General features: G+C 38.5%; 3 protein-coding genes across 6 annotated transcripts in view; 1 reads left to right on the forward strand and 2 right to left on the reverse strand.

Annotated features, from left to right (window-relative positions):
• Nucleotides 1–17,105, forward strand: part of LOC144010547 (gap junction Cx32.2 protein-like) — a 74,187-nt gene that overhangs the window by 51,264 nt on the left and 5,818 nt on the right. The window lies entirely within an intron of this gene.
• gja1b (gap junction protein alpha 1b) lies at nucleotides 1,402–11,320 on the reverse strand. The gene is made up of 2 exons (XM_077510528.1): nucleotides 11,184–11,320; nucleotides 1,402–6,433 (listed from the first exon to the last, which is right to left on the reverse strand). Exon 2 carries the CDS (start codon nucleotides 6,414–6,416, stop codon nucleotides 5,247–5,249), a length of 1,170 nt encoding a protein of 389 aa, XP_077366654.1. The 5' UTR covers nucleotides 6,417–6,433; nucleotides 11,184–11,320; the 3' UTR covers nucleotides 1,402–5,246.
• Nucleotides 12,752–15,185, reverse strand: LOC144010546 (gap junction Cx32.2 protein-like). Of its 4 annotated transcripts, XM_077510898.1 has the most exons (3): nucleotides 15,046–15,185; nucleotides 14,930–14,982; nucleotides 12,752–13,870 (listed from the first exon to the last, which is right to left on the reverse strand). In XM_077510898.1, the coding sequence occupies exon 3, from the start codon at nucleotides 13,852–13,854 to the stop codon at nucleotides 12,997–12,999; it is 858 nt and encodes a 285-aa protein (XP_077367024.1). In that variant the 5' UTR covers nucleotides 13,855–13,870; nucleotides 14,930–14,982; nucleotides 15,046–15,185; the 3' UTR covers nucleotides 12,752–12,996. The 4 variants fall into 4 exon arrangements, with proteins under 4 accessions (XP_077367024.1, XP_077367027.1, XP_077367026.1 ...); XM_077510901.1 differs by lacking the exon at nucleotides 14,930–14,982 and having other exon boundaries at nucleotides 12,752–13,756; XM_077510900.1 differs by lacking the exon at nucleotides 14,930–14,982.

The raw sequence follows: 17,105 nt of genomic DNA on the forward strand, positions 1-17,105 counted from the left end.
GCAAGGATGTAACAATGGAAACAAAACTAAACTCAGTGCTAAATTTAAGTAGACGTTTAGGTAGTTGTCAAAGTCAAGGGAAAAGGAGAAATACAAACAACGAAAAACTAAATGCCAAACATTGTGCGCTGATGTCGGCCCTACTTTAGAGTTAGGACTCGAGAGCGGGCAGGAAAACAAAAATCAGTAAGCACGTCCAAAGTACAACGAGGACTAGAACACGGAGAGCTTTATAAAACACGACCGGTAACAAACGGGCAAGGTTGAGTAAGACAATAATCCAAAGCTTGTTGGCTGCCTCACTTAATCCCTAAAAGCTGCTTATGAAAATAAGGAAATATAACTTTAATGATAAGAAAAAAAAAATACTATAAGAAAAAAAGTTGTCTTGAAAAGCAAGAACGTTCTCGTGCAGGTTGTTTACAAACCGAGGCCATAGAACTGAAATGCTGCTTACGTTGTTTTTTTTGTTTTTTTAAAACACACGGGAGTTTTATGAAGATGTAGGAACCTTATTTAACTTATTTTGGACTTGAAATTTCAACTATTATTATTAAAATAGCAATTTTTGGTTTTGAAAGTTTTTTTATTATTATTATTCTATTTTTGTTTTTGGTTACGTTTGTGTTTTCGTGTCTGCATTAAAAAAAAAAAAAAATATATATATATATATATATATATATATATATATATATATTTTTTTTTTTTTTTTTTTTGCTACAGTTTGTTCTTAGCCCAATAATGCGGTGTGATTTATGATTTACGTAGGTTAAATAAATAAATAGCACCCGTACTTCAGACTGTGCCTTTTAATCTGGTGTACTTTTTGGTTACGAAAATACGATACATCTCACATTCGTTGCCGTACTTGACAATTTGAAAACATATAAAAAAAAAAAAAAAAAAAAAAAAAAAAGACTATAGACACTAGAGCAACCACATATTATACTTTACATATACCGGTATATTATAGTCTCCCTAATATGATTCCGTTTTAGTTTTGAGGGTCCATTCTTGGCACGTTATGACCAAATGTGTATTTACGTTAATTACTTAACACATTCACTGCCAGCCCAGCAAAAAATGTATCATTTGACGCATTTTTCCGTCAATGGCAGTGAATGAGTTAAACAATAAAGGACCTCAGATTGAACCCAGAGGCACACCATGTTACGTCATAGACTTGGAGGAGAAATCAAACTTTCTTCTGTGACGTACGATTCAAACTAGGAGGCTAGCCACGTATTTTTTTAGGCTGTTTAAAAGAATAGCATGGTTGACTGTATCGAAAGCAGCGCTTGTTTGTTTAATGTAAATCTTACAAAATCTTGACAGGCAGTCTTTTGAAATGTGGTTTTACAAAGAAATGAAACACAATCAATAAAACAGTCAAATAGATCGTTAAGAATGAAGAAACATTTATTGGTTAATACAGTTTTCACAGATACAACAAATGAGCGTTTGCTTTGCTATCATGCACTTATACTGTACATTGATTAGCACTGTCTGAACTTACGACTGTAACAAATGACAATTTCTCCCGATTTGTCAGTGAAATATTCACATTTGGCCCAGAACAAAAATAAACTAGCCGTCGGATGTCTCGTGTTACGCACTGAAGTGATTTCTCTGTGATGAAATAAATTAGCAACATGGTAAATCAGAAAACGCCTCTCACGTTGTGGGTGCATCATATTTAACATATATTTCCTCACCTCGATCTCAGTGCAAATGCCATTGTAGCTGGAAGATCTGCGACACATGTCAGTACCCACAGAAACGATGCGTTGACTCCTTTTTCAAAGCACAAATTGAGATTTATTCTAATGTTTTGTAGTTGTGGCGCTACATTGGCATACATTTTAACTGACTAAATATTAGTCCAGATCTATAAGAAGTCTTCTAAAAAAAATAATAAAAAAAAAAAATCACATTTTCTTTGTGACAGTTAGCTTGATTTACAGTACTAAAAGTAAGTAACTAGTTCTCAAGCAGCAACACTGACATAGTTTGAAAGACAAAAAAAAACAAAAACGCTAACAAGATCATTCACTCCCAATATGTAGAAAAAAAAAGTTATGCTTTCTCCCGACTTCCTACAAATATGAAAAAGGAATCAATATTTTTACCAACTAATAGGCTGCAGTGTTAAGAACAGCCTGATCCATCAATCCTGCCACTCGTGCTCCTTTAAAGAAGAAGAAAAAAAAAAAACATAACTCCACAGAATGAAACACCACATAAATTCAAAGTTTATCAGGAAAAAAAAACAAAAAACATCCAGACTGATTGTTGAACTGTAGAAATGGCCCATAAATATAACAGCTCATGGTGAGTTAACATAAAATGAGGACTATGAGTTAAGCTATATTGAATAGTAGTCAATTCTTTATCGGAGTTGTTGTGTTCCATCACCATCCCAAGCAATAAATATTCAGCAATCTCTCCCAAACCCTGTTTTGCAAAAAAAAAAAAAAAAAAAAAAACATAATTGCTTGCTGTCAATGGAAACGGCAAAGAAAATAGGCTTTTTAAATGTCTGCATTTGAACTCTTAATTCTCTAATATTTGCAAAATATTATTAGAGCTGAATGAGGCTTTATTAATTTTGCAGTAATGAAGCATTACTTTCAGTTCTCACCTATTGCTGTGAACCCACCAACAAAAACAGTTTGTTCAATTTTATATACTTCCCAAGTTATAAAAAAAAAAACAACTACATATAATACATCAGTTTTTAGAACTATGAAGCTATACACAGTTGGGAAATCCAGATCCAGAAAGTAAAAACCCTGCCACAAGTTCAATTTTACACTTGGAAGAGAATAAAAATAAAAAATAAAAAGTCACTCAAGAGTTGAGGAACAAATCCACTTCAGGTTGGGAGACAGCCAATCTACTGTCCGAGCCACGCAGCTCCTGCTGTGTCTTAATATATCGCTCATGTCAGCTGGAATCACCGTAAGTCCAAGAAAAAAAAAATCATCGGTCTCCTTTAAAAATATTTCACTTTTTTTTTTTTCCATGACATAGGCAAATTCGCTAATACACACTAAAAATACTTTGAGTAAAATTTACGCTGAATATTGTACTCTCTTCCAAGTGCAAATTTTACCCTATTTAGAGTGGGACCAAATAGACTCAGTTTTACGGAAGCGTAGAGCTGCCAATGTGGAGTAAACATTTTTGGCTGGCGAGTATGTTCGAACATACTCGCGAATATGTTTGAATATACTCGCAAATATGTTCGAACATACTCGAGAATACGTTCGAACATACTCGCAAATATGTTCGAACGTACTTGTAGGCTACATGCTACAAAGTTAGCATTCTTTCCCATAATGCCAAGAGGTATTATTTGTGCATGCGAGAGTGAAAACAAAACCCAATTTTTTAGGCATTTGGGCCATGTTACCAATTTATTAGAAAATTAAGTAGACAAAAAAAAAACAGTGTTCATTCGTAACTTTTACGATTTATTATGTCTGCCGTGTACTGCCGTGGCATTATAGGAAGGTATGCTAACTTTGTAGCATGTAGCCTACATGTATGTTCGAACGCATTTGCGAGTATGTTTGAACGCGTTTGCGAGTATGTTCGAACGCGTTTGCGAGTATGTTCGAACGCGTTTGCGAGTATGTTCGAACGTGTTTGCGAGTATGTTCGAACGTGTTTGCGAGTATGTTCGAACGAGTTTGCGAGTATGTTCGAACGCGTTTGCGAGTATGTTCGAACGCGTTTGCGAGTATGTTCGAACGCGTTTGCGAGTATGTTCGAACGCGTTTGCGAGTATGTTCGAACGCGTTTGCGAGTATGTTCGAACGCGTTTGCGAGTATGTTCGAACGCGTTTGCGAGTATGTTCGAACGCGTTTGCGAGTATGTTCGAACGCGTTTGCGAGTATGTTCGAACGCGTTTGCGAGTATGTTCGAACGCGTTTGCGAGTATGTTTGAAAGTGTTTTGCGAGTATGTTCGAACGTGTTTGCGAGTATGTTCGAAAGTGTTTGCGAGTATGTTCGAACGTGTTTGCGAGTATGTTCGAACGCGTTTGCGAGTATGTTCGAACGCGTTTGCGAGTATGTTCGAACGCGTTTGCGAGTATGTTCGAACGCATTTGCGAGTATGTTCGAAGCATTTGCGAGTATGTTCGAACGTATTTGCGAGTATGTTCGAACGCGTTTGCGAGTATGTTCGAACGCGTTTGCGAGTATGTTCGAACGCGTTTGCGAGTATGTTCGAACGCGTTTGCGAGTATGTTCGAACGCGTTTGCGAGTGTGTTCGAACGCATTTGCGAGTGTGTTCGAACGCATTTGCGAGTGTGTTCGAACGCATTTGCGAGTGTGTTCGAACGCATTTGCGAGTATGTTCGAACGTGTTTGCGAGTATGTTTGAACGTATTTGCGAGTGTTCGAACGTATTTGCGAGTATGTTCGAACGTATTTGCGAAAGTATTTGCGAGTATGTTCGAACGTATTTGCGAACGTATTTGCGAGTATGTTCGAACGTATTTGCGAGTATGTTCGAATGTATTTGCGAACGTATTTGCGAGTATGTTCGAACGTATTTGCGAGTATGTTCGAACGTATTTGCGAGTATGTTCGAACATACTCGCCAGCCAAAAATGGTTACTCCACATTGGCAGCTCTACGCTTCCGTACAGTTGAGAGTAAAAATTACTCTACAGAATTCACCGTCTATGGCAGTTAAACAAGCTCTACCTGTTGTGTAGACGCAGCTGTGGCTCAGGCCAAACTGTTGGCAGGGTTTTTACTTTCTGGATCTGGATTCCCCAAACCTGCATATACATGACCTTGCCAAGCTATCATCCCACTTTCACGTCGGAAGCACAAAAATCATAGTTGACCATTCTAAACCATGCCACAGTAAATCAAACTGAGATGTCCTGCTTTCCACAGAGTGTTTAATTAACATGAAACCAACTGAAGTCAAGTAAATCACATTGACCACTGTGTTCGGTGGTGACTGGATCTCAGGACCACCCGTGCCTTTCACCCACTTCGACGGGTGAGCTCTGTTTAAGGCTAGGTTAGGCGATATACGCAAAAAATGGAAAGTCATCAAAAACTATTTGCAACTTGTACCTTTTGACAGTGTTACGTAACAAGTTTGAACGTCTCTTGATGAACTAAAGAGTCTCTACGTCAAAGACAGTAAAGTGAGGTTAGCCCCAGCTCCCGTTGAAACCCAAGTGATTGTTTCCTGATTCTCAGGCTGCCAGCCAGCTTTACACATCCAGGTCGTCTGGCCGGGCCCGGCTGCTCATCCGGCTGCTGGCCCGGCTGCAGGGCCTGGCGTCCATCAGTGGCAGAGGCTGCATCTCGTGTCCAGCCGATGAGGACAGTTTCTTGTGCTCGTGGGTATCGTCGGGGAAGTCGAAGGCTTGCGCGTGCGAGTTTGAAATTGTGCTCCCCCCTCCTCCGATCTGCCCAAGGCGGTTCTGCTCCGTGGAGTAGTTGGCCCAGTTCTGCTCATGGGCCTGCTTGTTAAAATTACGACAGGAGCCTGTCCCCCGCTCTCCTGTGGCCAACTTGTAACCCGGGGGGGACATGGGTGAGAGTGGGGCGGTCGGGGAAGAGCAGCCATTATAGTAAGCATACTTGGCCGTGGAGAGTTCCTTGGGGGTTGGGCTTAAAGTGCCGCCACTAGGGTAGAGGGCGGGCTGCTGTTGGCCCTTGACGCGATCTTTGATCCTCTTGAAGAACACGTAGAAGAGCTCGATGACGTTAAGCAGCAGGGACACCAGCGAAACCACCAGCATGAAGATGATAAAGACGGTCTTTTCTGTGGGACGCGACAGGAAACAGTCCACCCGATGCGGGCACGGCGACCTCTCGCAGGTGTACACCGCCGACAGGCTGAAGCCGTACATGTACCACTGGATCACGAGAAAGCCCACTTCAAACATGGATTTGAAGAAAATGCTGACGATGTAGGTTCTGAGCAGCGCCCCCTTCATCTTGACTTTGCCGTGCTCGTCAATGCCATACTTGTGCTTTTTCATTTCGATTTTCTTCAGCGGGAGGTCAACATCGCCGCCGTCATTTTGCACCACTTTGAGCTCTGCCTCCTTCCTGTTCAGTTTCTGCTCCTTCCTGTTCAGGTAAAAGACGTGAGCCAGATAAAGCAGCGTCGGGGTCGACACGAAGATAATCTGGAGGACCCAGAATCTGACGTGGGAGATGGGGAAGGATTTGTCATAGCAGACGTTCTCGCAACCGGGTTGTTGGGTGTTACATTTGAAGGCCGACTGCTCATCTCCCCAGGCGGATTCAACTGCCGTGCCCAGGACCAGGATTCGGAAGATGAAGAGGACAGAGAGCCAGACCTTCCCCCCGGCGGTGGAGTAGGCCTGGACCTTATCCAACAGACGACCAAGAGCGCTCCAATCACCCATCCTCAAAGGAGCCTTGGCTGGGAAAAAAAAAGGAAACAAATTTACGTGTAAGAATTGGACAAATTAACTCTTTGACTGCCAAAAACGTTTAATAGCGATTAGTAAAATCATGATGTATCAATGGGCAGTGTAACGTCTAAATGCAGCGCTGCCTGGTCAATGGGTTGCGGAATCAAGAACGCTCCACAACTATGGTCAGCAGATGGCAGCATTGTATATCTTTTTTTTAATGGGCTGCCGGTGTATGAAATTACAATGAAACATGACGGAATCTGATGGAATAGAACGTTTTCCAGGATGATGTGAATGATCATATTAGTTTTTTGATAACGTGGCAGTGAAAGAGCTAAGACAAATTTGGCCCGAACCAATATGAAGCTCTCACTGCAATGCATGCTTCGTTATAAAATTATATCCTCCATTCTTCAGACCCAAATACAAGAATCAACAGTGGAACCTCTAAAAAAAAAAAAAAACACCAACGTCTTACAATTCACAATTTGATCAAGATTTTTCTGGGAACGCCTAAAAAGTCACCGTTGACATTAAATCGCATGAAAGGACTTTTCTGCATGTTTGCCTTTTTCTGTTTTGTTTTGCGTTTTATCTGAGCGCTGTTCAGTGAATAATGCACAAAGAGAAAATTAGGAATACAAACCCAAGGCTAAAGACTAGTATTTACAATGGAGGAAGTCAACCATCCCATAAAAAAAAAAAAAACTAAAATAAAAATAAATTTGTGACAACGTGTTCTATGCAGCCCCACTAGTCTAGATACGATATTCTGGTAAATATTGCGTACGTGGAACATGAGTTAAGCACCAAAATCGGCAGTTTTTATCAGTATCAGTAGGCGGCCATTTTGCCACTTGCTGTGAAAAATGACATCATAGTTGCTCAAGTTTCAGGTGTCACCCAATCACGGCTCAGCTTCAGAAAACAGGTGAACTCTGATTGGTTGTTTCCTGAGATCTGAGACAGGTGAGCTGTGATTGGCCGTTGCTGAGCAACTCCGATGTCATCTTCAGTCGACAACCAAGTGGCAAAATGGCCGCCCCCTGAGTCGAATAAAAGTGGCTGGATTTTGCTTCATAGCTCGTATACCACAAATGTGATATTAGGCAGTATTGTGACCCGTTTTGAGCTTTTGTTATTTCAAAATAAGATATGGCCTACGGTTTAATCAAAATGTCATATTTACACTAGTGAGGTAACCTGTTATTATCAATATACCTTTAAGGTTGGCTTCCACTTTAACTAACATCTGAAAGTTGACTATAAATATCAACGTTGAAAAGAAAAACTCCCATTTTTACAAGCTCGTTTTTGTCACAACTTTAAGAGATTTTACTGGATTTAGTAGTTGCAACATCAAGTGTTCCAAAAGTGCCTTCTGTATATTGTTGGAGTTTATTGGTCCTCGTGAAACAAGCTCACAAACTAATTCCGCGTTGCTGAGAGCAGACATTTTGGTCACGCACAGCAACACAATCTTGTACATTGGAGAAAAAAAGTATGTCCCAATATGACGCATGGCATAAGTCAGGCAGCCTGGATCAAATACATATCCATGAATCGTCAAGATTAGATTTGTGGAAATAAAGGATATCGAGTAAACTTTTTCACCCTTTTAGAACTGAAGGTGTTCATTTTGGATTATTCCAGATCAAACTGACTTTCAGTCACATGAGGGGATTTTAGATTAAGTACGTTCCTGCTGCACTCGTTTTCAGCATTCCCTTGAGCCCCCGTGGCAAAGTGAGAACGCTTGTAAACAAACTGGGTTTTGGTCATTTTAAAGAACCTACAATTTGTTTATATTGTTGCAGTTTCCAACCTCTAGTTGTTTACTGTACAGTGTTAAAGACGCAGGTTGTGTTGCACCTCCGGAATGCGGCGTGAAGTAGCATAAATAAGACGTTAGCAAGACCCTGAAGCTTCAGTGACCACCAACAAAATCTGCCAAAATGACGTTGCCAAGTTCTTCATCAAGATGTCGCGGGAATAAAGCTGCTCATTTGTGAGAATGTGAAGCCAATGTAACATTGTAAAGTGTGTGTGGAGCGGACCGGAAAGCCCTGCTGTGAGCTTCTTTCCACAGTGCTCACACTTGTCCTGTTGACAGCTTCGTGCTCACCATTGTGACACGACTCTGCCTGAAGGCAAGTGCCATCTATACGTTTGATTTTTACAGGCTTAAAACGGGGCCGCACGGAATTTGGAGCCCAACTGAGAGGTGGAGCACACCATGGACTGATCAACAATCAATTTTAGGATTAATATAGTCACACTCACCTCACACAAACCTTAACTCATTCACTCCCAGCCATTTTCATGTTCTTTTGCTAGAAAAACATGGAACCTACCAAAAGAAAAATGTGTCTCTTCTTTCATCAGGAAAAAAAAAAAAAAGTACATTATATTTTTTTATCTGTTTTATGTTTTGTAGCAATTAGCATTATAATTAGCTAAGTTTGATTATTATGCACAAACCTGTTGAAAATACTGGGAAAAAAGAGCTTGTTGCAACATGGACCTGGTTGATCTCTTATACTTTGCTGCCATCTGCTGGCGTTTTTTTTTTTTTTGTTTTTTTTGTTTTTTTTTAATTAAGCGACCACTTCAGGTCAGAAACTGCATCAAAGCCTTCATACAAAAACTCTTAAAAAAAAAACAAAAACAAAAAAAAACGTATAAATACGTTTTTGGGAGTGAATGAGTTAATTACCTAATGTAGCTTAACATTTCTTTTTTTTTTTTAACTACAAGCGTAAACTCGACTACACCCTGTAAACTTGACACATAAAAGCTATGGTGCGTTCCCATAAAATTGCCTGTGAATGCTGTGAACTTAATCCCTATAACACCAAACGTATTATTTTAAATACAAGACATTTTGAGCCCTCTGTTTCACCAGTATAATCGGGGGGGTTTTCCCCCCATTAAAACCCTGACGTATATGATCCGACACGTGCATTTCACGGATAATCCATCAGAGGGCAGTATCACCCAGCTGATGGCTTTTCCAGCGACTTTGCAAAATCTCCCCAGTTGACACCTATACTTATCTCTTTGACCGCCAAAAACGTTTAATAACGATTCGCAAAAATCACGATATATGCCGCCGTGAACGTTAAATGATGTCAACTACTTTGTTAAATTTTATTTATTTATTTACTTATTTATTTATTTTTTTATATCAAAGGGCAGTTCACTGTTTAAGTGCAGCACGCGCTGCCTGGTCAATGAGTTGCGGAATCAAAAACACTCACTATCTATGGTCAGCAGATGGCAGCATTGTATGCCTTTTAAATGGGCTCATTGCGTATGAAATTACAATGAAACATGATGAAATTTAACATTTTCAAGGATGATGTAAATGATCAAACCCTTTGTCATATTAAAGATTTTATTTATTTATTTTGATAACGTGTGGCAGTAAAAGAGTTATTAATAGTGGGAAATGTTCTTTCTGATTTTTGGAAATAATATCTTTTGATTTGTCTGTTTATTATATTGGAGGTTCGGCGCTCATCACGAACGCAAAACAGCTTCAAAGAGTATGTAGGGATGGAAGAATGTTGATTTGTTGTGATTGTATTGTATTGGTGTGAATGTTTGTTATGTTATGTTTGTTTTTTGGGTTTCTGTAAAGCACTTTGTGACAGTTCAGGCCGTTTGAAAGCGCTGTAGAGTAGAGTAGAGTAGAGTAGAGTAGTGCCACCAGTCTTTTCGGTTAAGTATTTCGCAACACACAAATTAAATATTGCGAAATCATAAGAAACGTTCTCCCTTACTTTTTTCTTTCTTTTCAATAAATATTGCCAATATTCATTTCTTTCTTCATACAGTAATCTTCTTAAAATCTTGAGACTTTTCTGATGCTATAAATTAACTCAACTCACGTTTATTTATATGGCGCTTTCAAACAGCCTGAGCTGTCACAAAGCGCTTTACAGAAACACAAAAAACGAAAAATAACATAAAACATTAACAACAATACAATACAGTCGCAACAAATCAACATTCTTCCATTCCTACATACGCTTTGATGCTTTGAAGCAGTTCTAGACGAAAGAGGACACAATCAATCTCCTTTCAGCAATTGATCAGAGATGTGATCTTAACATTCATGACGTCACACACGTTTGCTACAAGCTAAGTTTGTTCCTCAATTGTTCACTTTATCCCATAACCTAAATAGTTGTGGAGGTAATAAGTTATTATAAGGGTAGTCGGCCACTAAAATACACATAAGTCGGTCATGCCAAATGATATTCAATGATTTTGTAGTTACTAGACGCAGAAATTCCCGCCACTTTCTACGTGAGTGACTTTGGTGGTAAATGATTCAGACAGCACAGACAAATCCAACACAATGGGCTCACGCACAAGACACAGGATATGAATGGGAAAAAAAAAAAAAAAAAAGTCCCAGTTTGAGGTTTCCTGCTATTCCACAGCTGCTGAACAATCTTTTTTTTGAGGTTGTTTAACAGCTGTAAAGTGACTGGGCTGGCTGTGGTTTCACCACATATTTCACTCTAAGCTTCCATGAACAGGATCAGTGGTCCATAGTGCCACACAAGTTTAAAAGTGTCTAAAATATATATATAGATAAGAAGAAAACATTTGGGTATATGTTTACATTTCTATCACAAATAATTATCTTAATTCCTGTTTTCAAAAGTTCAATTTCTTTGTCCACACACAATATTTAGAAGCTAAACTTATAACGAAGTATAACATTTGAAGCTTAAAACTTACCGGGAAAGTTACCAAAGAGGGGGGCGGGGGGGAGAAAAAGGGAGCCCGGTGGTTCCCTTTCTACGTTACGTCAAATTGTTAATCACTCTCCAGAAAAGTCGACATCCAAGTTTGGGACCAGACGGGAAACTGAGGCGAACTTATCCAACTTCCCTTATAAGTGTCCCGTCAGAGGAGGCAGTCACCTGACCTTGACGTCAAGACCAAAGACCCTCTTGCGCTCAATGAGGATGAAAGAAAAAAAAACTTTTTTTTGTTTTTTTTTTATGGCAAGCCAACATGGGGAAAAGTTCAAAGCAACACAGAAAGACAAAGTTATATGAAAGAACTAATACGTGTGTGGCTTATTAAAACACATTTTCTGGAAACTTTTTTTTTTTTTTTTTTTTAACTTAAATGTATCTTTTACATCAAGCATATTGACAGGGGGGGGGGGGGGGGGGGAGTTGTAGTTTTATTGGAATATGTCCCATTAAATTAAATAATATTTCGACAACAACAAAATTCAACTGTGATCGATTATGGTCAAGCGTTTGCTTCAAGTGACGTCACACGAATGTGATGTCAGTGACACCTGTTGATTTGTATGGACAAGTTTCTCTCGATTTGAACGCAAACGCTTCAACTATAACACAACAAACATTTGCCATATGATTCAACAATCACAAAAGGATTCACGACCAGTCTGCCGGTTGCATGCTTTTAAAAAAAAGGCCTGTCATGTTATAGATCATGTTAAACGTGAGTTTTTGAGAAGGAAAACACAACACAAATCTGCTGAGTAAAACAAACTTTTAATAACGCATGAGTTTCTCTTTTCTCCGTCATCTTTTCTTGCTTCGATATGCCCGTAAATGCTGCCATCTAGTGGCTGAATTACCACTATACAGGTGAAAGGGCTTAAGTTATTGGTGCATGGTTTATGCTTTGGAGCATACATTTATTTTGATTTTGCCACAGTAACTCAAACATTACAATGCAGGCATTTTATTTGTGATGAAATTCATGCATTCATTCATTCATTGCAGTGGTCTATTAGTCAATGTTGATATCAAATTATATACTGTAGGCCTGCTGCGTTAGAATCTAATTATTCAAACCGGTAAAAGGTTTTTATTGTAGGTTAATACATACATCTGAGTTGAAATAGCTTTTCTTCTGTCTTGTCTTGGGTGAGTACTCACATTCACAGCTATGGTCAATTTACAGTATTTAATTAACATAATATGCAAATAAGAAAAACAACTATGCAGATTGAAGTTTAAAAGTTGGCTGACTAACACTTGAGGGAGACATAATTTCATATGTAAATTAATGATGTATACACACAGGCTTATAATTCATACAATATCACCCATCGAGTCACTTTTTTTTTTCTTTTTTTTTTTTAAAGAAAAAAAATAAACACTCATGATATCTGAGGTCCAGGTTTTTAATATATATATTATTTATTTTTTTATTTTTATTGTTTTTATCTTTTTGTTTGCACAGCATTGTGAAGGCTGATTTATGTGTCGCTGTATGTATTGTTTTAAATTTAAAAAAAAGAAGTATGAGAAAGGCGAATATGGCGTTATAATTGAAGTATTTTATTCATGCTCTTGCATGGAAGTAACAGATATAGCTCCGACGATTCAATCACTCGTTCATTTTTTTGTGACATTCAACTTCATTTGATACATTTCTGGGATCGCAATATTTGTCACATAATGAATATAAAACATTCAAATGTAAAACATAAGTTGAATATTGAATTTCTCAGCAGTAAAAAAAAAAAAAAATGAACTATGGAGTACTTGAGTTGTCCTTGTTTTCACTCCGAGTGGATGTGATTGTCATCGCCGCTCAAGTCCGTGATGACTTGAGAATGTAGAGGCAACAGAGGGTAGCCTCCATATTGGTTTCTCATAGCTCCCCACGGTGGCTTGCTTGGTGCGCATGATGCTGCCGTGAGCACATGAGACTGAGCTGCCGGCTGCTTCTTTGCACTTTGCCTTTTGTTGCACAGCAGGTACGCAATCTCGATAATATTGAGGAGCACCGAAATACCGGAAACTGCAAGCATGAAGTAGATGAAGATGGTCTTCTCTGTTGGACGGGAAATGTAACACCGGGAGCCGCTCTGCATCGCGCAAGGTGGTGAATTCTTACAATGGAAATGCGAGACGACTTTGAGAGGGCCGAAGACGTAGAACTGCCCGATGGTGAAGCCGACCTCCAGGAAGACTTTGAACACCAGCTGGGTCATGTACGTGCAAAACAAGATGCCTTTAATTTTCACCTTCCCTCTTTCGTCTGTGTATTTAGGTGCCTTCACTGCTTTTCCATTTATTTTGCTCTGCTCGCGCTCTATCATTTTCTTCTCCTTGTGGATGGTGAAGACAGCATGGCCAAGATAGACAAGAGTTGGAGTTGATACAAATGTGATTTGCAGCACCCAGTAATGCACATAGGACATGGGGAACATCCAATTATAGCAGGAGTTTTTACATCCCGGTTCCTGGGAGTCGCAGTAGAACTCGGACAATTCATCTGCCCAAACGTTGTCTGCAGCGGCGCTCAGCACGAAGATCCTGAACACAAACAGGACACTCATCCAGATCTTTCCTACCACAGTGGAGTGAGATTGGACCTTGTGGAGGAGTTTGGAAAGGTATGACCAGTCACTCATGGCTAATAACTAACATCTGAGGAGGGGGGGGAAACATACAGGTGTCAATGAAATAATTGAAATTTCAGTTTAAAAAAAAAAAACCTTCAAATTTAAGAAATTAAAATGTGATGTATACAGCAGCATGGTAAATCTTTTTTTTTTTTTTTTTTTTTTTTTTGTCATATACTGTTATATTACAAACACAAATTCAAATTTAACACTGCTCCTTTTGTTTCCTGTCGTCCATGAGTGGGCAAATTGCTTAATCCAGGTGTGTCTGGCTATTGTCGTCGTGGTTACTAAATTCAGGCACACCTGGATTAATCAAATTGTCCACTCATGAAAGACAGGAAATGAAGGAGTGGTATTGAGTTCAGGAAGTAGTAGAGTAAATTAGATACAACCTCTTTCCATAAACTCATGTCATGAAACGCAAGTAATAACAGCACATATCTGTCATTTTAACCATTAATATTTGTAACACAATGTTTTATATTTCTATAAGTAAGGTTGTTTTTTGTTGTTTTTTTTGTTTTGTTTTTTGACGCCCCAGCTTCCGGAAAATTACCGTTTCTTTCTTTAACATGTAAACTTGTAAATGGAGCGAAGCGTAGCTTGGCGGACCTTGGCCACTTGGGGGCGTAGTTTGCGGAAAGGTCCGCGTTTGCTACACGAGCAACGGCACTTTGTTTACGTCCACAGATAGTTTACAACTGGCAAGCACGCGTCACATTTTGATGACGTAGGGCTAAATGTCTTGCGACCGCTTGTTCGCCGTTGCCGAATAATGATCTTTGGATTTACCCCTGTTTTCTCATTATAGTATAACAAGTGAAAACATGGTACCTTTTGATGTCTCAGCCATTTACATATCAACATTGTATTTGCCGACTTTACACATTTATATACATCGTCAAATGTAAGACCGGAAATCTCAAAGTAATGACGCCATTTAAAAAATAAATAAATAAATAAATAATAATAATAATAATAATAAAGCCCTCATTGAGGAAGCATAGGCTACTATATAATACTGTGCCTCATATGAACATAACATAAATTATTTTAACATAAAATATTTACATATACTTGCCTGAAACACTTCCAGTTGCCAGAAAATATGTCAAAAAGAAAAGAAAACCTCAACTGTAGAACAGAGACGAGACTTAAATACAGCCAAGTGAAATGGGTTTGGTTTGATTGACTCACATCAGCATAACGCCCACAGCTTCTTGTTTCAGTGTCCAACTCGTGATTGTTTTTTTGGAATTTCATCAACCCAGTTTCCTGGAAGAGAGGTCAGCTCGTCTGACAGACTGCTTAACTTGCATTCGATCAGTAAACATGCCTCCCGCCGCTGAGGACGGAGCCCACACCCAGAGGGTGCATAATTCAAGTTACCGGTACTTTTAATATGAACATTCATATACAAAGCCTGAAAATGAGGCCCCAGGACCGTTATAAATTCTTCATTTCGGACTGGCTAGTTGACGTGTCAGCTGTTCTTCAATACATATGGTCTAAATGCATTCACATCTTCGAATCGCAAAAGAAAGAAACGAATGTAACTAATAATATCATAGCTGAACGCTAGCTAAAATTGAGTCACACACGTACCAATTTATTATTTATTTTTCCCGGATTAGGAAAGCGATGCACTTGGTCGTTTGTTGGATTATCCATCATTCATTTTCATTTGTCATCAATCGCAGTATCGCAATGACTCGTCGACCTGGACGTGAATCTTCTCCCAAATAAACAAAAACAAAATGGCCGCCCCAGAAATTGCAGCGGTACTAGACTCACCCAAAGGTGACATCATAGTTGTTCAGGGCTCAGGCAATGACCAATCACAGATCACTTTTTTTTTTTCTGAAGCTGCGCTGTGATTGGCTGGGACCTGAGCAACAATGATGTCATATTCAGTCGACAGCAAGCGGCAAAATGGCCGCCCCATGAGATGGATTAAAATGGCTGGATTTTGCTGCTTAGCTCATATTCCACAAAAATACCATATTTAGACTAGTGGGGCTGCATAGAACATATTATTGTAAAAAAAAAAAAAAAAAAAAAAAAAAGGGTTGACTTCCCCTTTCACTTGGATGACACTTTAATAAAACCCATTGTAGCAAAAAGAGATTTTGTCTATGCGAGTCATAAGAAAGATAAAACTACATTACTTTCTAGTTTCATTGTTTCATATTGGAAAGGGAAAATGAACATGCACAAAAAAAATCCTCATTGTAGCAACTACAAAATGCATTCTTACGTGAAGTGAGCTCAGCTATGAGGAATCCTCACTCTACTATATGATAAAATTGCCACTTTTGGTTATGGCACAATAAAAATAGCTTTACTTCAACCATGAACGATATCTAAAAAAAATAACTAACTAAATTTAAAATAATAATAATAATAATAGGATAATTGTGCAGCTGTAAGATTACAGTAATCTCAGGCAATTATGTTTTGGGTTTTTTTTAGGTAAAAACTAGGTTTTAAGATGACATATTATTGTCAATTCAAAACATATTCCATTGAAAAAAAAGTTTAATCAAGACAGTGTTGTGTTAAATGTGTCTTGTGTGTTCAACTACAGTTACAAATCGGTGTGTTATAATTTTCTGTACAAAAGTTTAAATGTATGTTGAAGGAAAACATTGACTAAATTGTCAATTTAGTCGGCCAAAATTGCTCTTTATTTCGCCGACTAAAATCGGATTAAAATTTAAATGCAATCAGATGACTAAATTATGACCGAAACTTTAATACATTTTAGTCAAAAGACTAAAACTAAATTAAAATTTATTGTCAAAATTAACATTGCCTAAAACTAGGGATGTTCGATACCACTTTTTTCCAGGCCGATACCGATACTCAGATCCTCAGTACTCACCGATACCAACTGCCGATACCAGTAGTACATTTTGACAAATATAAAAAAACACTAAAAGATATTTTTAAACAAATATATTTCCTTTAATTTTGACAAAAAAAAAAACAGCACAATCACTCTTCTATAGTCTTAACGCTCAAAATAAAACACAAAAATGCTCTTTTAGTTTAAGATTCACAATTTTGAAGTATTTCCAAACCGGTGAAGTTTTGGTGAAAAACTGCTATCGATACCGATACCTGGTATTGGTACTGAAAAAAAATAAAATAAAAAAATTAAGTGATTATCTGCATCGTAGTTCAAAAAGAGTGCAAATTATTCATGCACGTTAGAAAAGAAAGGCGTTGTCAGCTGCTAGTGACAACGTTGCTAT

The sequence above is a fragment of the Festucalex cinctus genome, chromosome 21 (assembly GCF_051991245.1).
Source record: "Festucalex cinctus isolate MCC-2025b chromosome 21, RoL_Fcin_1.0, whole genome shotgun sequence".
In the NCBI taxonomy this organism is placed as follows: Eukaryota; Metazoa; Chordata; class Actinopteri; order Syngnathiformes; family Syngnathidae; genus Festucalex; species Festucalex cinctus.

Excerpts from the sequence above, each read along its gene's own strand:
- gja1b (XM_077510528.1), bottom strand. The coding sequence starts at position 6,416 with ATGGGTGATTGGAGCGCTCTTGGTCGTCTGTTGGATAAGGTCCAGGCC.
- LOC144010546 (XM_077510900.1), bottom strand. The coding sequence starts at position 13,854 with ATGAGTGACTGGTCATACCTTTCCAAACTCCTCCACAAGGTCCAATCT.